Source organism: Pararge aegeria, chromosome 6 (assembly GCF_905163445.1).
Source record: "Pararge aegeria chromosome 6, ilParAegt1.1, whole genome shotgun sequence".
NCBI classification, from domain to species: domain Eukaryota; kingdom Metazoa; phylum Arthropoda; class Insecta; order Lepidoptera; family Nymphalidae; genus Pararge; species Pararge aegeria.
Genome location: NC_053185.1, coordinates 18806855 through 18827881, shown reverse-complemented (window position 1 = coordinate 18827881; position 21027 = coordinate 18806855). Strand labels below are relative to the sequence as shown.

General features: G+C 38.4%; 2 protein-coding genes across 5 annotated transcripts in view; one reads left to right on the top strand and one right to left on the bottom strand.

Annotated features, from left to right (window-relative positions):
- Nucleotides 1–908: 908 nt before the first annotated feature.
- On the top strand, nucleotides 909–12008 carry LOC120624747 (matrix metalloproteinase-25-like). Its single transcript, XM_039891449.1, has 9 exons — nucleotides 909–1073; nucleotides 4550–4702; nucleotides 5487–5599; nucleotides 6366–6527; nucleotides 7010–7281; nucleotides 7762–7952; nucleotides 8975–9119; nucleotides 10522–10779; nucleotides 11791–12008. Exons 1-9 carry the CDS (start codon nucleotides 936–938, stop codon nucleotides 11940–11942), a joined length of 1584 nt encoding a protein of 527 aa, XP_039747383.1. The 5' UTR covers nucleotides 909–935; the 3' UTR covers nucleotides 11943–12008.
- A 722-nt stretch (nucleotides 12009–12730) lies between these two features.
- Nucleotides 12731–21027, bottom strand: part of LOC120624217 (thioredoxin reductase 1, mitochondrial) — a 29200-nt gene continuing 20903 nt past the window's right edge. For 3 of the 4 annotated variants that reach the window (XM_039890636.1, XM_039890635.1, XM_039890634.1), the window contains exons 6-8: nucleotides 16007–16257; nucleotides 15176–15367; nucleotides 14640–14769 (exon numbers count right to left, since the gene is read on the bottom strand). In XM_039890636.1, the coding sequence (XP_039746570.1) occupies nucleotides 14640–14769; nucleotides 15176–15367; nucleotides 16007–16257 (573 nt within the window). Of the gene's footprint in view, nucleotides 14770–15175; nucleotides 15368–16006; nucleotides 16258–21027 lie in introns of all 4 variants that reach the window. The other variant, XM_039890633.1, reaches the window with a different exon arrangement.

Here is a 21027-nt window from a genome sequence, read left to right as displayed (position 1 = left end):
ATTAGGAATTCCCTAAAAAATCTAAGTTCAGCAGTGGACTCCATTGGTTGTCATGTTGATGATAATAAAAGGGTTTCAGAGCATAGGCACACCACGTGGCTCCAATGCGGTTTGGCGGTATATAAATGAAACCAATCAACTTTTATTCGGGAAACCTTTTCAACAAATGGACAAACATGGTCCTTCGAGCCGGATATGAACCGGAACTGATTTATTAAAGTCAAGCAAATTACGTAATACACATTTTAACGGAAGAATATATAACTCTGATATAGAGTTAGAGTTTAGGCCTTCCTTTAAGGGGAACATAGTAACAATCCCGCTAGGCCAGCGTGGTGGACTACGCCCTCAACTCTTCTCTTTTCCCTTAACGCTGGTAATTTTAGATTTTTAGTTTTTCATGTTTATGAATTTCATAATTTTTGTTTTTGTTTATTATTTACCTCTTTGATGATTTTGTATTTCTCGATGTCCTTCAGGGGTAAATAAGCTTGTGTTAATGTAAAAAATATCTTTTGTTTGTTTATATATTGTATTCTATGCTATTGTCCTTTTTTGTGATTATTTTGTTAGTCGCGAGGATTCAGTGACGGCGAAGAGAACGGGGCTGGCTGAAAACCAGTGCTGCGCATTTTAGTATGCAGCTATACTAAGCCAGCTCCTTTGTCACACATTTTTTTTATTTTTATACTTTAACAATTCTATAACACAAATGTAACATTTTACACAAATATGTGTCAATAAATACGAATTTTCCTTCTTTCTTTCTAATGGATTAGAATTGGGAGAGGCCTTTAGTCCAGCAGTGGACTGTTACAGGCAATTGATGTACAATTTAGATGGTATAGCGAATGAAGTCCCATCTCTCAGGCTACTATTATCTGCAAACGGCTGTCAAAGGTCGGCAGTGTACGCACGCTTCTGACCATTCGATCATGAACATGGGATCGCGCAATTGTGTCCCAGTGTCCCTTCTAGGGTATATAGCATTTGTAGCTTTTATCTATATTAGCGGCAGTGCCGTGTCAGCCAAAACAATATTCCTGGAAGAAAATGCACCTACTTTGGACGAGGTAAGTGGTAATCGTTTAATAATTAAATAGCTCTTTGTGTTTTTTCGTCATTGTGACCTAATTTTTTTTGTTTACTTTAATCAAGTTAAGTATTATTTTAAGAATGTTATCTATTCACATTATTAGCCTTGTATTATTAGAAACTAGCTGTTGCGTCCGATCTTCTACCGCGTTTAATACGGTTTTATACGAATAGCGTAAGAACCGTTTGTTTTTCTGGAATACGAAGTAGCCTGTGATACTCTCCGCTCTTTTAACCAACTCTATACCAAAAAAATCAAGTTAAGTGGTTTCTAAAGGCGTCGAGGAAGGATAAACAAATAAACAAACAAACGCACTTTCACATTTTTAATGTTAGGATTTAAGATTTTAATCCTAAACCTGCTTTCTGAGTCCAAGGCCGTAGATTCGATTCCCACCACTGGGAAATGTTTGTGTGATGAGCATGAATTTTTATCAGTGTCTGGGTATTTATATGTATATTATAAGTATTTATGTATATTATTCATTAAAAATACTCATCAGTCATCTACCTTTAAAACAAGCTACGCTTACTTTGGGGCTAGATGGCGATGTGTGCGTTGTCGTAGTATATCAATTATTTATTTATTTAAATAAATAAAGGTTAACGGAGAGGCTGGAATTTCTAGTAATTTTTTACCTAGAGCGGTGATAGTCTAATGGTTTCCATAGAGCTTCGGCATGCCTTATGGCTGGTTTACACAGTGCGAGCTAGCGTACGAGTAAGCCTTCCGAGTAGCTGCACTGCAGTTACTCGCACTGTTTGGACGTAACTTACGAGTAACTCGTACGTGCGAGTTGGTCAGTAGCTCGCATCCGAGTTACTTCAACATTTTTTGTTTTCACTCGCCTGCTCGCCCGGCAGCAACACGCTCATGACAGCGGCTCGTGCGTCGCTCGCATCGTTTGGACGCGTTCGGCAGTAGCTCGCCAGTGCCAGCCGGACAGTTGTGAGTGGAAGCCGTGTTTTTTGTGTGCTATGCCTATGTGTGCCTGTACTAAATCGAGTTCGAAATGGGTACGGATAGATGGTCTTCTGACAATAATATTTCATTCATGAAACTCTACAGAGAACAAGAAAACCTACGGAATTGTTTCGATAAAAACTATCGAAATAGGGATATGAGAAAAGAATCTTTGGAACATATCGCAAAAGAAATGCACCTAGGTAACACCGGTGAGGTAACCATCACCGTTTTTTTAATTAAAATAAGTTCACTCGACATCGCGACACGACTCGGACTGAGCAGTAGCTAGGTGTGGTGTAGACAGCAAAGGCGAGCCGAGCTACTGGCGTACGAGTAGACAAACCGAGTAGCTGTCTACTGGCCAGGCAGCAGCACGCACTATGTAAACGAGCTATTACGGAGGAACCGAGTGAGACCGGCCTCTAACGTGTCGAAGTAATGGGCGTTCGCAGTAAGAATTCACGTTCACGTATCACGTTCAACGTTCTGAACATACTCAGTCTACCAATTTGAACTTGCGCAGCGTAGTGGTACACGGCCTAAACCCTTCTCATTCTCAGAGGAGATGATTCCCTTATAATGGTTTGGTAATGAGATGATAATGACGGCTTGCCTTATTAAGTACTTATCCAATAACGATATTTTAAAATGTTGTAAACTTTTTAAGGAATTGACTACATTTTACATGACACACACGGAATTCATATCCTAATCGGATATGCTTTCTCATCTAGCCAAAGTTTATTTCTTACTATACTCTCTGACACCAGTGTAGCCCAGCTTTTTAAAACTCTCGGACACTATATGTGTAGCTCCACCTTTAGTGTAATGTGTATTGATCCGAATCATAGAATATTTGAAAACCGAAACTTTAATAGTCAAGATGGAGGCAGCCGCCGTGTGGGGGTGTGCGAGTTAGCCGATCCCTGGGGCATGTTAACCGTCCCCATTTATCTGCCTCTTGAAATAGTCTCTTAGTTAGAGATACATTGGTCAGAGTGGTGAGAGTACATACTCCGACCACTCTGACCACTGTAGGTATCGGGCTATCTGTGTCCCATCTTTCATGATAATTTAGGAAAAGCGATGGTAATCTACTGTGAACGAAACTATAGTGACAAAGCACTGACTATGATTGTTATAACAATACTAAAAGTGCCTTATTATAAAAGAAGACGGAGGTAACGTGATCTAGACTTTACATCATTCATTATTCGCAGTAGAATAGGTCGTTTGTTGTTGATAATTCTAAGAATTTTTCCGATTGAATGCGCTTCAATTTGCAATACAACGTAAACGTTCTATGCTGATCCGTTCTTATAAAATTCTGAAGCCAGAAGTGGGATAGTAATTAAGCTGATAATGATACTTAAACGTCATTATCAAGTGTCCACCATTTCTTTCTATAAAATAGCTTAGCTAAAGAAATAACCTTGACATGGAATGGACAGAACAACTCCTTCAGTACATCAAAAACTTGAACTTGGACAGTGATACACTTGTAGCTACATTAAATAAAAAAAAAAATCAAGTAGGCCTAATATACCTAAGCATTTTTGAAACGTTATGGTTGTCTGTTTGTTGTGACTCTACCACCGGTTCGAAAGGCAGCTTCTACCGAGAAGAAGTCTGCAATAAACTCAGCAGTTGCTCTTGTCCAACATCAACTATTTAGATTTGAAATTTTAACATTTATCTATCTTGTGCTCTGCTTGTGTAGAGCGGAGCCGGATACTTCCAAGCAACTTTGTCGTTAAGAATTTTATCTATTGTATAGTAACCTCGCTGCAATAAATGTGTTTTAACATATTCTTTAACTTATGCATTGGCAGGGCCAAAACTAACTCAGGAATCATATTATAAAAGCGTATACTCAATAACACAAATGACTTCTGTACCTTTCGCAGACGATATACAGATGACACTAATTTATTACTATTTCTTGTAAGTCGTCTGAATATACCTATCGGTTTTGTTTATAAGGACTAATATAATACGTTGTCTTACAAATACCTATTATTATGAATAATTGTGAGGCTACAGTAAGTATACCTATTTTTTAAAATTTCTCAAGGAGGGATTCGCGCTCTTTACTGCAATATAAATATAGTTTTGATATCAGCAGCTCTGCCCCATAACAAGATCCCGTAGGACATCACACTATGAAAGTACGCAAAATAAACTAGCCTAACTATTTCAACGTTTAGTAATCTGTGTAATTTAAAAAAAAAAAAATTCGCCGAGCTTAGTTTACCCGCTAGTACGAGTAGATCTATATGGCATGCATTTACACACTCATACATTGTAGTTTTACTATCCCTACACCATTTTTAGGAACCTCATTGAATTATTGATTAATTGGATAGGGTACTATAGACTGTCAAGTATCTTTGCAAGTGGTTAAGGTAATGGAGACATTCCATTGCTAGCAATGGAATGTCTGTATGTATGTATATCTCATATCATACCTTTTTGTTATTCTATCAGGTTAACTTCATGAAGAAATATGGCTACTTACAAGAAGTGCCGTCCTCGGTGAGCATGACCTACACCAGCCAGTCTATCGCTGAGGCTGTGACGAGGATGCAGAACTTCGCTGGTCTTCCGCCTACGGGGTACCTTGACGATGAGACCAGAAAGGTAATCTTGTATGGCCCACTACAGGGTATGGGTCTCCAACCACTATGAGAAGGGCAGACGCCGTAGTCAATCACACTGGCCAACTGTTTATCGACGAACTTTGCACGCCTTTGAGAACATTATGAAGAGCCCTCAGGCATGCTGGGGTCCTGACGTATTCCTTCCTCGTTAAAGCGAGTAATATTTAATTGCTTAAAATGCACATAACTTTGATGAGTTAGAGGCCTGGGGTCGAAGGAAGCCCCCCAAAAGTGAATCCGAATTTCTAACCACTAGGATATCACCGCTTTCTTATCACTAGCTAGCTATAACTTTAGACAAATCCTAAACAACAGATCTAAAAAGTCAACGTCCTAACCATCGAATAGACGTACAATGGGGGTTTTTTTAAGGCTTTAGGACGCTCTACGGTCTTGTGCCGTTAATGTTTTTGCTAATTCAATGAATCTCGGCCATTCACTAGATGTCTTCGTCAGTTTACCGCAATGCTTCATATTTGGGTGCACGTTGACTATTCCAACGTTACAAATAATTCCACTACCGTTCACCGAGACATCCATAGCTATTCATTCCGTTTTACGAGGGCCAATTTCTTTATAAGTATATCTAGTTACAGGACAGTAATCCGTATAGCGCGTGGTTCATAAAAAAGTACCTCTAAGCTACGCACTTCGCAAAATAGGGTAGTGGGATTTGTGGAACATGGATGTGTATTTTTCTGTTGCTTGCCGATAATAAAATGAGAACTTTCAGTATAATCCACGTTATTATTTGTATCCTACAGCTATTTAAAAGAAGACGCTGTGGCGTAAAAGACATCGAGGCAAAGTTCTCAACTCATCGTAGAAAGCGATACATTCTGCAGCAAGGATGGGGCAAGAAGGCTATTACATACAGGTAAAGTAAAAGACAGGTTAGTCTCACCTCTAGTAGACGGTTGATATCATCCGTCCACCTCGTCGGATGTCTACCAACTTTGTCTTTACCGGTGTGAGGTCGCCATTCCAACACCTTGGTATCCAAACGTCCATCGGTTCTCCTAGCTATGTCAATTTAGCTTCGCGACTCTTTGAACTACGTCGGTAGCTCTGGTACTTCTTCGGATCTTCTCATTCCTTATTTGATCACGAACATCATGAAAATCACTCGAAGCACAATTCCTCTCAATCACCCGCTCAATGACCTGCCTTCTTATGAGACCCATAACTAGCGACCACGTTCCAGAGCCATGACTGTCATGCTGATGGAGTTACAAAATTTGGTATTATCACGGCTATTAGACGTAGGTACTAGGCCAGTTTTCTTCTACAATTTGACTACTATCTCACCTAGTTGCAAGTGATTAAGCAGTCTTAGATGGTAGTGGGCTACAGTAGTGTCAATCCATACAATATTTACCTCTAATTGGTTTCCACGTGACATCATAGCGGAATGCTTAATCTCTTGACGCTACTGCCGAAGGCTTTCAGTATGCCAAGAGTAAATGCAGAAATTATAAATTACTTTTGGTTCTGACGGTTATGTCACTCACATATAAGACGACAAGCGCTCACCATTGCACCAGAGGTCCAAAAATCTTAGATCTAATCAGACAGGCAATTGGCTAGCAGTAAGTCATTATTAAGGCTTAGGATCTATAGGTAAATGTACAGTCTCTCCATAGGGTGATCAACGGGACGAGCACCCTGCCCAAGACCCGCGTTGAGTCCTTGATGAAGACTGGTCTGGAGGTGTGGGCGCCACACGGAGGACTGAACTTCCGGATGGTGGACCACAGCAAGGCTGACATTGAGGTGTCGTTTGCCAGCAAGGATCACGGGGACGGGTAATTATTATCATCCGTTCAAAAACGCTATTCAGATCTTGAATTTAGGTTCGGAAACGCTATCGGTCAGCATTTTAAATACAATATAACTAAAATCTTTAGATTTATTTTTTCGCATTTGGTCTTTACCAACATTCTAATGTTAACACATTCTGGACGATATTCGGTGAGGTAAATTTAATTTTAGAATAAAGATTTAGATACATTCAACGTTCTAAGAAATTAACTGTATGTACGAGTCGTAAAAATTTTCGTGATAATTAAAAACCTGTAACCTGTAACCTGTTCACTACTTAGAACTTATACTCTTTTAGAGCTGAAAATTTTATTTCGTATTGGTAACCCTTTTAAAAGGGCACGTATAAATGTCATGGTTTGTAACTAGCGTAGGTACAAGTCGCCACTATTATTTAACCTCTCACACCCGTAGATATTTATATATTCTTAACTGGTAAAACTACATGCGACCCTCTCTAACGTAGGTTTCCTTTTGACGGGCCAGGTCGCGTGGTGGCCCACGCGTTCCCGCCCCCACACGGCGCGATGCACTTCGATGATGACGAGATCTGGGGCGACAACCCTAGCGAGGACGACGAGGATATCACAGACTTCTTTGCTGTAGCCGTACACGAGATAGGCCACGCGCTAGGGCTGTCACACTCCAACGTAAAGGCTTCTGTAATGTACCCGTATTACCAGGTGCCCGTCGAGAAGCTTCATGAAGACGATATAATGGGGATGCAGGAACTATACTGTAAGTACACAACTTAATTATACCTATACTACTTACTCGCAGTTAGACTTACAGAACATGATTGGTCAGACGGAAGGTCATAAGTGGTCAGTATGGAGGACACTCGCTATCCTTACAAACCGAGGGACGAAGAAGCCAATGCCGGTTGATTACTAAAGTAGTCAGAGAGTAGACATATTCAGACTCTCAGAGTAGACTCCTAACTACCTCTGGCAAGTACAAAATTGGCTAAATTATTATCATCACCAACTATACCATATAGATCAATCAACCTTCACGACTTGACATAGGTCTTTTGTGGGAAGTTCCACGGTTTGGGTCCTCTAATTTCCATTTCAGCCTTGAAAAGTCCATCGGTTTTCCTAGGATTGTGCCCCGCCGTTCAGCTTCGCTATGTCGGTATTCGCTAAGCTTCGCTTCTACGGATCCTGGATCCCCTCTTATGTCAAAGTGCTTACGTTGTATTTGTTGTTATTTCAGTAAAAGAGGACGTGCACTCGCCCGCTCTGGAGGTAAGGACGGAGAGCGCGGTGTCCGGCCGATCGTCGCTTGCACCACGCTTTACCAAGGCCGACAGCGAAGAAGACGAGAATGACGTGCCTGACCTCTGCTACACCAACTACGACACCATCCAGGTGCTGCAGGGGAAGATCTACGTCTTTGAGGAGGAGGTACGGTGACGAAAAAAATTACATTTAAAGCCTGACCAGAAAAATACAAAAACCTTGCCATATTGCGGATGCAAATGCGGATGAAAGACTATTTTATCTATACACTGAATGTATAAAATGTATTGTCATGCAAAAATGGCGTCCCCAGACCAGGTTTTTTATTTTCCTGATCACGCTTAACGTAGGTAATATTTCTACAGCCCTTCTCATTCTGGGAATAAACCAGAGTTCTGTAATGGGTTGTTAATGTTGAATGTCTCTAATAATAGGTACCTACGTAATCATATTTGAATTTCTTTAAAACAACTAATGCAACCAACATTATTCAGCCAGTTGAAAAGTTACAGTGGCAAGATCAATGGAGATACCTACTTAAGACGTAGGAATCCAGTAGTGGACCATCCATCTATTGAAATGTTGATGCAACTCAGGCAAGGCTCCACTCTACAACTTTTTAGCCTTTTTAGCATAGAATTTGACATGCTGGTCTAAAGATTACGAAGTCTCCAGGACTTCGTGATCTTTAGACCAGCATTTAATTAATTAAAAAATGAAATATACTAAGACAGTGTGTGTGTACACATCGCCTTTTAGCCCCACAGTAAGCGTAACTTGTGATATGGGTACTAAGATAACTGATGAATATTATTATGGATAAAGCGTAGTTTGTGTTATAGGTACTTAGGTAACTGATGAATATGGATAATATACATAAATACATATAATATAAGGTTGAGATAAACACCCACACACAGAAAAACATTCATGTTCATCACACAAATACTTTCCACTTATGGGAATCTAACCCATAGCCTTGGACTCAGAAAGCAGGGTCGTGCACACTGCACCAATCGGCTGTCAACTAAGTATTAAGTATTATATTATATGTGAAACAATTAAAAACCAAATTTTTAAATATAAAGACGTTAAGAAGCAAGCTGGACGCAAATAGTAGTTAGTATCCTGTGATTTGAACTTTGAGTTAATTACATTTTTAAATCTAACATCTAAGTACATTTTAGTGGATGTGGGTGCTGAGCGAGAAGAAAACCATCTTGGAGGGATACCCGAAGAGGTTCCATGAAGTGTTCATAGGCCTGCCGAGGCACATCAATGTAATCAGAACTATCTACGAGAAGCAAAACGGTCACATCGTTGTATTCTCAGGTAATGCATTTCAAATCTTCATCACCAAAATATAAACTCATAACAAGGCACGGATTTCCTCCTATAGTTGTTAAGGCCGTAGTCGTCTACGCTGGCCCAGTGCGGATTGGTGGACTCCACACCACTTTGAGAACATTATGTAGGTATGCAGGTTCCCTCACGATTATTTCCTGAACCGTTGAAGAAAGTGTTATTTTAATTACTTAAAACGCACATAACTTGGAAAAGTTGGAAGTGCGTTCTCGAACTCAGCCCCCCGAAAGTGAAGTCGTGCTCCTACCCACTGGGCTATAATCGAATAATTGTTGTTTACTTACTCCTTACTTAGATTTTGTTCATTCTGCACCTTTTATTTTAAAAATTACTTCCTCGGCTCGTAGCAGATATTAAGAGATATCTTCACATTGATTACTGAGAGATTTATTTGTTCAGAAAATAGCTTGCATAGGTACAAAACTTTTAATTTATACTGCAGCATGTATTACAATACGTTATGGAGTCTATTGAGGACTCCTGTTTTCTTGTGAGAGTCTATTTATGCCAGTTGGTTTGTTACGCTTTTTGTATATAATGTTGACCTGCTATAGAAGAATGCAACCAACCAAATGCAACCAACCTGAAAATGCGACCACGCCCGACTTTTCATGACACCCGACAGATCTCGTCTAACGCTACCCCATCTACAAAGAAGTTACACATATTAACAGTAATATGTGTAGATCCTCTATAGATATTTAACTTCCCATCACATATTTCATTGGCAACAAAAACTTTTCCCAAAAGTTTCATCCCATCGAAATTACTTATTCATTTATGTATTAATATTTAAGTATTTTTTTGTATTTTGTTTCCTAACTCTGCTTCTTAACTCCGTACCCTTTGGTAGAGATCGCTTTTAAGCGATAAGCCCGCCTTTGTACCTTTCTTTTTTCTCGAAAAACCTTATGGTTAACATTACGTGAACGTCTTTTTCAGTAGATTTATAAGTAGTCTCTAACTTTTCAGAGTTATTTTTATAATTATATTTTCTTTAATTAGGAAAGCAACCGCTGTAAATATTAAATAATTTATAAATTAGTTAATTTAAATCTACGAACAGATAAATTCTATGTAAACGATGGTACCTGGCAGAATGTTAAAAATTATGAACTCTATAAGTAATTAGTACCTAATAGTAATTAAATGTCACTTTCTTTCATGCCCTGCGAAGATACATTCTGTTTATAGGCGATTCGTTTTCACTCACTGACTTGGTCCATCAAATATTAATTTAAAAAGAAAACATAATATTTATGTAGTGACCTGCAAACTAAAAACTTCCTCTATCCTTCACTGCATTTTCAGGGTACGTGTATGTTCGTTATTAGTATACACTAGAGTGCACCTATTTCATTAATTCCAGGTCGCAGTTACTGGGAGTTCAGCGCTCGGTTCCGCCTAGTCAAGCGCGGTAGAATCACCGAGTACAAGATTCCCCAAGTGCCAGAGCTTACCACAGTGTTTATATCAAATTACAACAATAAGACCTACCTCATCGAGTACGAGAGGTACTGGCGGTATGACGAAGCTACCAAGACTATGGACAGGGGGTACCCGAAGGAGATGTCCGCTTGGAGAAATGTGCCGTATCCTGTTGACGCGGCTATCATTTGGAAGGGAGGTAGGTCATCATCAGCCTATTAATGACACTCTGCTCCCTCTTTTCTGAAAGAAATAAGGGAAGATAGTTTCGGGCTATTATTATAGCTGTTCCCCGCGGTCTCACGCGCGTGAGGTCGTGCTGTAATGTTATATTGGCCACCTCTTAAGGTGGTGTGTTAGGACAAATGTGCTACAGCGGGGTATTTTTTTATCGTAAACGCTAAAGGTGGTCTAATGCCTAAACCCTCCTCGTTCTGAGAGGAGATCCGCGCCCTGTAGTAGGCCGGTAACGGGTCGATGACGATTCATAGAAAACGTATTCACGACAAATAAACGACCGTTTTTTTTTACTCAACTTTAATCATATGCAAGTACTACAAGTATAAAAACATTTTAAATAATTATTAATAAGTATTTTGTCACACACGATGTTTCAATCCGGTGCTCGCTACAGCGCCAGGCGCGCGTGTATACCTACTAAGCAAGACGGGGGGGTTAAGAGCGCGCAAACCCCTCAAATCTGAACTATGACAAAGCTACTTAGCTTTGATAGTTAGATATATTTTCCTAGCGTATATTTTGTAGGTAATAAATGAGTACTTTTATAATTTAGTACATAATTTTGTAAGTATAGGCACTTATGACTACATAACATGAGAAATGTGTACGTGGTAGTGAGATGGTGGCGATAACCACAATCGTAAACTTAAAACTAAAGCTAATGGGGTTCCAAACGAGCCTGGTCTAAGAACAAGCCCTTAGCCAAAAAACTTGGTCAGGTCTTCTTTTTTGTAATCACCATCACTCATTCTCTTTTTAAATTATTAGGAGAAAAACCTGGTTAGAAAAATAATTCACACCCAAGCATTTTGTCGTTTACGCATTCCTTTATACTATAATAGGACTTTATGCATAGCTGACGTTTAATACACTTTGAACTTTTTAACAGACATCTTCAAGATCAACCGGTAGATTATTGTAAGTTTGAGTTTAGGGCGAATCATTATTTTGATTACTATTTTCATTGCAGACACGTTTTTCTTCCGCGGGCCGAGGTTCTGGCGTTTCGACAACCATCAAATCAGAGCACACCAGTACTACCCGTTGCCCACGGCGCAGATATGGTTCCCCTGCCCCTCCACACCAGACATGATGCAATACACGACAAACGATGAACCATAGTATAGACTAAAATTATGATTTCTTATGTAAATATGACTATATTTTATTACATGCTAAAACAATGTATTGAGACTTTTTTATCGCCTTACAATCACTCTTTAGTATAGGTATTCATCATCAACAACATATTAACCCATTACGGGCCAAATACAGGGCACGGGTCTTCTTCTAAAATGAGAAGGGGTTGAGGCCGTAGTCCACCACGGTGGCCCAGTGCGAATTGGTGGACTCCACACTCTTTTGAGAACATTATCGAGAACTCTGAGGCATGCAGGTTTCTTCATGATGTTTTCATTCACCGTTGAAGCTTGTGCTATTTTTAATTACTTAAAGCGCACATAACTTAGAAAAGTTAGAGGTGCGTGCTGGGATTCGAACTCGGCCCCCGAAAGTGAAGTCGAGCTACCCGATACGCTATCACCGCTTCCATAAAAAAGATATTTTTAGACAATATAAAAATTATTTCGTTAAAAAATCCCCAGACAATACCGTGCACATGTTGGGGTAGTTGTTGAAAAAAATGTAATTAATTAAAAACCATTTTTTGGTCGTAGCCATCTTAGAATTTAAATTTGTCATAGTACTATTCAAGCCCTTTCAGTTGATACATATTACGCTAAGAAAGCCACAGACAGATATACAGACACACAAACTCGTAAAAAATCCGATAGAATCTGTATTCCAAAAAGATAGTGAAGTATCTACAAACTACAACAAATAAACTCGAATATAGTCAGTTATATTCACTTTAAAAGGAGTTGAGATAAAACAAAATAAGATACACATTTAAAAATATATCACTTTATTAGTTGAATCACAATAGAAATAAAAATACACTGATAAACGAACTGATTATTCATAATAATTAAATTAGATTAAGAACAACGCTTGCCTTATAGAAGACACTCGACGGGTGCACTGGAAACTAGCAGGTAATACGTATAATAATAATAAATACGCAGACGAGCAAATCTTTTGCAAAACAAAAAGGTCACATATTTTCTGTCTACGTAAATTAACAAATCTTCTCACGACATCGAGACAACAATGAAATTCATTTATATTTACAATTCCAATAGTAAACGTTTGTATCAAATAATTAGTACCCATTTTGATCAAATAGTATAAAATTAAGTTTTAGAAAAAATTATACCTAAATTATCCTCACGGGATGTTCAAGGCCAAAAATTATTATTTATTTTTAATATATTTTATATCGAGTGTGTTTATCCCGTGAATATATTTTATTAGTCTTAATTTTGTGCACAATAGAAGTAAATATATCTTCGCTTTTTCATATCTTTTGTAACTTCGTGTGCAAACGTGGCAAGTTTATTCACAGCAAGCATATTATTTAAATGATCTTAGGGATAAAAAAAATCCAGAACAGTATCATTTTGTAGTCGTTTAAAAATTGGTAACTTATTATAATTTTCGGCATAAGAATACTTTATTTTTGTCTTCTATGTTTAGTCTATCTATTATTTCTCTCTATGAAAAATAAAATGCCCTTATAAATACTATTTTGATAGTCATTAGTATGTTCATAACATTTTTTTTTTATTAACATGAAACATGAAAATTAATAATACCTTTCTGGCACAACATTTATATGAGATTTTATTAACATGTACTATTTTATATCTTAAAATTTGTAGGAATGAATTTCGAATTTTCATACACCGTAACCTAGCCTACTGTCTGTTAGATACAGATTACTAAACATGATGGACATTTATTATTTATTATCTGTGCTAAGAATATCATTGTTTAAAATATTACACTCTATGCCATAGGGACCTCAATAATATTTCCTAAAGAACATTTAAATTCTAAATTCAAACAGTTCTAAATATAGAAATTTTAAGATATCTCTCATTCATACAAAGGGACCTTTGATGTTCTGCGAACTGAATTTTTTCGACGTAATATTTAACGTCATAAATTTTGCATAATGTTGCATAAGTTATCGATTGTACAATTGCCGCTAGCAAAAAGACAATTTCCTATCAGATGACAAGTCGTATTGTTTTTCGTGGAATAGACAACTTGTTATAGTACATTAAGATTTGAAAATCGTGATACAACAAACAATAAAAAAATGAAGTATATTGTTTTGATTAGCTAAATTTTCTCTCGAACATCGCGCGTCACTTGAAATGAGCAAGTCGATCCTACTAATTCGTTAATCGTTATTTATAGGTTTATATAGTTTAGGCCATTGTTTTATTGAAATAACTCACTTTAATGATTATTACACTGGAAAACAAACATCCAATAGTATTATGTTTAAAACTTATTTGCGTGACGAGACCTATAATTACGTGAGTGCGGTGAATACCGTAATCGCACTTAGAGGTCTATTCGAGGCACACAAGGTTTTCAGTGGGTGCAAGTCCCAAATAACTACTCCGTTTACCCCGATGGAGTGAGAGGGAAAATTATCTAAGATTTGTATGAAATCGAGAGAGCGCCATCTACCTACTGAGTACGGTGTTTTCAGTAGATTACGCTCTTTCGATTTCGAAGGTAGAAAATCTCACAGTAAGCTACTGTGTATCGAGTAGTGGCAATGTATTGGCAAGCAAACCGGCCGGCCGAAAGGTTACATGTTACATTTAAGTGGTACTGTGATAGTTCGATGGTGGTAGGTGTATCGCCGGGTCCCTTGTGCGGATACCACTCAGCTGGTGGTGTTTAGCTGCAGCAGGAAGCCGGGTTGGGGTCCTTGCCGGAGCGCTTGGTGATGTTGAGGCGCGTGAACTCTTCCGCCACAGTGGGGTGTATGCCCACCGTGTTGGACAATTGCTCCATTGTTAGACCGCATCTGATACGAACAATTATAAGTTTTATAATTTTTATTAGTGTTTTTACCTACACTTGGACGACTGCAACGTTACCTACAAGATGTGAAAGGCATATACTAATTTCTGCATCGACGGTAGGAGAGCCGTAGCTTAATTGGATAAAGCGCTCAGACCGCGATTGCCAGAGAGTCGCAGGTTCAAATCCTGTCGGTTCCGAAAATTTTTATATGCATTTTAAATTTATAAAATTATAATTTTACTACACAAATGAGTGATAGCGCCGCCAAATTGGCCTAAGCTGCTCTGACGATTGCCTGTCACTTTAACCTTACTCAGCGGCCGACCTTCACGCGACATGCCAGCCACAGACGAAAAATTTGAGACGATGTAATAAATGTTTCACTATAAAACGAGTAGGCTACTCACTTGACAGCGGCCGCGAAGCCCTGTATGACCTCCCCGGCGACAGGGCCAACAAAGTGGAGCCCCAGGACCCGTTGCGGCGCCTCGCGTAGAGCTACGGCCTTCAGGTAGCAGTTGCGAATGTTGCGCTGCGGAATGAAGAACTCCGTGGGTTTGTAGAACGCGTGGTACACTTCTAGGTTGTCCGCGCCGTACCTGTTGAGTAATTTGCGATTAATACAAATGTTTGACGTGATTATGGTTTACAAACCCGCTGGGAGATTGCGTATCTCACGATAGGGTTGTGACACCAATATTTGCTGTGGCTTTTGCAAACAAAAAATACGATATTGATGTTTGACAGCAAATATCGCAAGATTTACGGCTATCGCAAGCCTGTCATGAGATCCGTAATCACCCTGCCGATCTGTCGGATTTGCTCTTGGCAGAGGTAGGTACTCATAGGTAGTGGGAGGGATAGCTATAGCGATAAGACTGCCTTCGCACGCAAAATGTTTATGTTAAGGGTTTTTGACTGTTTTTTTCTTTTTTGGGGTATGATTACAATACTACCCGCTACAATCTAACCGCATCATCACTTACCACCAGGTAAGATTGCAGTTGAGGGCTAACTTGTAATGGAATAAAAAAAACATGACATAAATACTTATAATATACAAATAAACAATCAGACACTTGAAAAACATTCATGTTCATCACACAAATATAGTCCAGTTGTGGGAATCGAACCCACAGCCTTGGACTCAGAAAGCAGGGTTGCTGCCCACTGCGCCAATCGACCGCGAAATATCGGGCATATATAAAAGCAGGGTCGCTGCCCACGGAGACACTCACCTCTCAGTGGCGGTCTCCTCGCTCAAGCCCACGCAGCCGTACTCCAGCGGCGTGAACACCGTGGTGGCGACGTTCTCGTAGTCCATCTGCTGCGAACCTCCCGCGAACATTCTGCGCGCCAGCAGACGGCCCGCGTGGATGGCCACGGGAGTCAGCTCCGGCCGGCCTTCCAACACGTCCCCCACCGCGAATATGTGCGGCACGTTGGTCTGCTCCGTGCTCGCGACCACCTTGCCGCTGTCCGATAGCACCTGTGATATTATCCTTAATATTATAAATGTCAATGTAAGTTTGTTTGTTACGCTTTCACGCAAAAACTTCTTAACCGATCCTCGTGAAACATTGTACACATATTCTTCGAAGTGTTAGAAGTAATATAGGATACTTTTTAACAAAATAAAATAAAATAAATAAATAAATATATTACGACAATACACACATCGCCATCTAGCCCCAAAGTAAGCGTAGCTTGTGTTATGGGTACTAAGATGACTGTTGAATATTTTTATAAATAAAATACATAAATACTTAGAATATACATATAAACACCCAGACACTGAAAAACATTCATGCTCATCACACGAACATTTTCCAGTTGTGCGAATCGAACCCACGGCCTTGGACTCAGAAAGCAGGATCGCTGCAAACTGCGCCAATCGGCCGCCAAATTTTTATACCGACATCAAGCTCGGTTCCTTTGGGAGAGGGGATGAGTGTTTGACAATTTTACACCATAACTCCGACAAATTATAACCGATTTAAATAATTATTTTTGTGCTATAGAGGTTATAATATGTGTTTAAATTTGCCCAAACGGTGGTTTGAACTCCTCAGCGGACATCAGCAAACCCCTCATTTAAGGCTACTGAATACTTTCAATTTTTTTAGATCTACAACTAAATTTAATGCCACACCAAAAAACAAAAACAAACGCAAACGAAGTCGCGGGCAACAGCTAGTTAATAAATAGATAAATAATAATAATATACAATAATATAATACCCATAATATACAGAAAACAGTAAGTGAAAAAATTAGCAAAACTTTAAAGAAGAAATTACAAGAATCTGGAAACAAGACAAATGTGGTTCCTATGTTTATCTCTACCACAGGGGTAGTGTTGCCCAAATTCAGTCTTGGTCTTGCAGTCTTGGTCTTGTTCTTGCGTTTTTGCAAGACCAAGACCAAGAACAAGACCGCGTATTTTTAGCAAGACCAAGACCAAGACTGACCGTGCAAGACTTGAGCAAGAACAAGACATAGCCTGCAAGACTCTTGCGTCTTGCAGCTAGGACTTAGCGCTATTTCACGGAGTAGTTAGGTGTAACAGTTCGGTGTATAGGTAGGTAGGTACGCTTAGGAATTCTATGAGACGCAAAAAACTATATCAAAGAATATGAAAAACTGGACCTATGCGCATTACGACTAATACCATAAACATAGCGAATAAAAAAATATCTATTAAAATCAAACTGAGTGCATGCATAGTTATGTTTTAACCATCGGCACTTTGATAATGCGGCATCAAAGGTTTTGTACTTACTTCTCAAAGAAATTTGCCGCTTTTCGGAAGTACATGGTTATGATACACGCGCCGGCGGCTTCTTTTGAAATCTAAAACAATCGTTGCCGCCGCGCCGAAATCATAACATTTGACACTATTCATGCAAAATAATTTCGAATTTTAAGAGTACCTACAGGTGTTCCAAAGAATAAATAAGTTTCAGAGTGCTTAGAATGAAAATGAATACATTATACTGATCACGCAAGTAGTATTATGATTAGGATAAAATGGTGAGGATAGGTAGTAGATGTCATAATAATTCATTCTAGTAAGTAATTATAATATTGATTACTTATATGGTTTTAGACTAATTACTTAGGTACTATTATTGTACATTAGGCATTATATTTCTTAAGTTTTTACAAGAAAAAATAGCAAAAAAGTGTTCGAATATCTCTGAGAGAGATGATGAGAGTAAGTATTTACTAGCTGTGCCCGCGACTTCGTCCACGAGGAATAGTAACTTTGGAGGTATAGTGACGTTCAGGATTTATTTATTTATTTTAAAACTTCTGTCATCAAACATACAAACGAACTCTTCAGCTTTATAATATTAGTATAGATGCACGCCAAAACATTCACTTATATGTAAAGAATAGTGATTGGCACTAATTCTTTACATATATTTTATTCACGGGTCGCGTCTGTACAAGTAGGTAATATTTAGTGTGTGTTTGTACGCCGCACGCGGCATCGTTCGATTTGCGGCGGCATCCTTTTCATAGAGCCGGCACGTGGCGAGGCGGCGCGGTAAAAAGCAAGGAAACGTACTATAAATGAAGGAATTATTTTAATTCCAGTCATTTCCAATTGAGCTGTGCTTCGATTCTAACTTAATAATTGTTTTTACTAATTCTCGTTGTTTTCTAAAAACGTATCACGTGTACAATTTAATATGAGTGACGAAGATTCAAATTATTCTAGTCCGAGTAACGAGAGTTTGAGTCACAGATCTAAAAGACCCAAAAGCAAATTTGAGGAGTTTTTCGAAATAATTCATGCATCCCAAACTGCCTTGTGTAAATTGTGCCAACATAAAAAGATTGAAATAAAAATGAAAAACAGAAACACTTCAGGCTTAAGGAAACATCTAATGTCTTTCCACAAAAAGGAATCAGAAATATTTCTTCCTGTTAAACCAAAATTAAGTGGAGATATCACAAGCTTTTTAGTAACCGCTGGAAGAAGTGGACAGGTAAGAATATTTTTTTAACAGTTAAAAGAATTTTAACTCCGCGTAGCTATTCATGCGATACTTTCAAAAACGCCATTAACTTACGTAAGTATTTTTGAGTTAGTGGTGTTTTCATCTAGGGGTGCGACATATTAAGTATGTAATTATCGTCTTAAATATTTTTTATAAACACCCATATTTTCATTTAATCGGCCAGTAACAACTAAGTACTTTATTTTGGTAAATTACAGTACAGTGCAACCTTAATATAACAAATATCAATTTAACGATTTTCTCGATTTAACAACAACAAACCTCCTCCTCTTATACGCTCAAACCTAGTATGTTTTAAATAATAACACAAGATTTATTGTTTTGTTTCAGTCGGAAAACAGCAGTGACAACATCACGACAGCTACAGTTGATTGGGTGGTGAAAAAATATCTTCCCTTCTCATTTTTCGATGACAAAGCTACACAAGTATATTTTCGACGTATTTGCCCTAATATGGTGTTTCCTAAAAGGTCTACACTTAGAAGGAAAGTCAAAGAGCGATTTGAAGAGCTCCAATTGAATCTCAAGGAACGACTTCAACCATTATCATCTAAAATGTCGTTTACCATTGATGGGTGGACGTCAATTGCTGGTAGGAGTTACTACGGGGTTACTATTCATTATATAGACAACGAATGGAAGTATCGATCTGTAGTTCTTGATTTTATACCATCACGCGGTCGACATACTGGGGAAGATATTGCAACGATTTTCCATGAATGTTTATTGGAATATGGCATAATTGATAAAATACAAGGTATCACGGTCGACAACGCAACTGCAAATACCAAATTTATGTATGAACTGGGCAAACAGCTGCCGCCACACTTTGATTCAGACAATCAACATTTCCGGTGCTTTGCTCACATTTTAAACCTTGGTGTACAAGATTTATTAAAGACCTTAGCATTACACTGTGAGTCTGACACTAACGCGCAAGATCAGCAGTACGAAGACTATGCAGACGAAACTGAGGATGAGGAAGATGAAGAATCTGCACCAAATATTGCTGACTCGCGTACATCTGTAACAAAGTTACGCAGTATTTCCAGTAAAATAAAAAGAAGTGAGATAGTGAAGAAGAAGTTTCAGTCTGCTTGTGAAGCAGCTGGCGTGCCATCAAATCTAAATGCCATTCTTGACTGTCCAACGAGATGGAATTCCACACATGATATGATTGGATTTGGTTTAAAAGTGAGAGCGGGCATTGACATATTGTGCAGTTCTGTCACCGAATTGAATGATTTTCAAATCACAGCTAATGAATGGCAGGTACTCGAAAAATTACATAAATTTCTAATAAACTTTAAACTTTTAAGTACAAAACTTGGTGGAGACAAATATGTTACGTTACCGCTAGTCATTGTATCATTTAATCTCTTGCTAGATAAAATTGAATCCATGGTAAAACAGTTAGATGAGAAACCTAATCGATCTGAAGTGGATGAAAGGCTCATTCTAGCTTTCCAAGCAGCTCGTGACAAAATGCTTAAACATTACAAGAAGAGCAACTGGATTTATTGTACTTCTTTAATTTTAGACCCAAGGCATAAGGCTCAGACTTTTGACCTGACAATGTGGGGGAAGCAACTTAAAACAGAAAGTCTGCGCAAGTTCAATGAACTTTATGAAGAATATAAAAGTCTACACTCACTGAACAAATCTCTGGAATTACCAGAAAAAGACAATAAAGTATGTGATGAAGATGAAGACGTAATAGACTTTGATAAACTCTATGAATGTCCCTCGACGTCATCTGGATCTTGTCTTCAAGGCTTAGTGATAGACGAGTTGGAGGAGTACCTGAGAAAACCAAGAACTGCCAGCTCGGAAGACATTTTAGATTGCTGGAGGACGCATGAGACAGAGTATCCGATTTTATCGAAAATGGCCCGTGATTTTCTCTCAATACCTGCAACTTCAGTACCTGCTGAGAGGTTATTTTCTAAAGCATCATTAGTAATTAGAAAACATAGAAATAGGTTAAGTGATGAGTCAGCCAGATGGTTACTTTGTATTAATTCTTGGTCAAAAGAATTGATATAAAGTATCATAACCTAATGATAAAGCTGTTGATTTGTGTTGTATTTTATTTTTTATTCAAATAAATGATAAATCGTAAAACTCTTTTATTAAATTTCTTATAAGTTGAGGGTTCAATCTCTTTCTAGACAGATAAGTATTGTTCTTTAAAATACAGTCAAGTTATTGTAATTAATTTGTTTTTTT

Coding starts and splice junctions, on each gene's coding strand:
- LOC120624747 (XM_039891449.1), top strand. CDS start 936: ATGAACATGGGATCGCGCAATTGTGTCCCAGTGTCCCTTCTAGGGTAT. Junction 7,282..7,761: donor GGGGATGCAGGAACTATACT/GTAAGTACACAA, acceptor TTGTTATTTCAG/TAAAAGAGGACGTGCACTCG. Junction 7,953..8,974: donor TCTACGTCTTTGAGGAGGAG/GTACGGTGACGA, acceptor AGTACATTTTAG/TGGATGTGGGTGCTGAGCGA.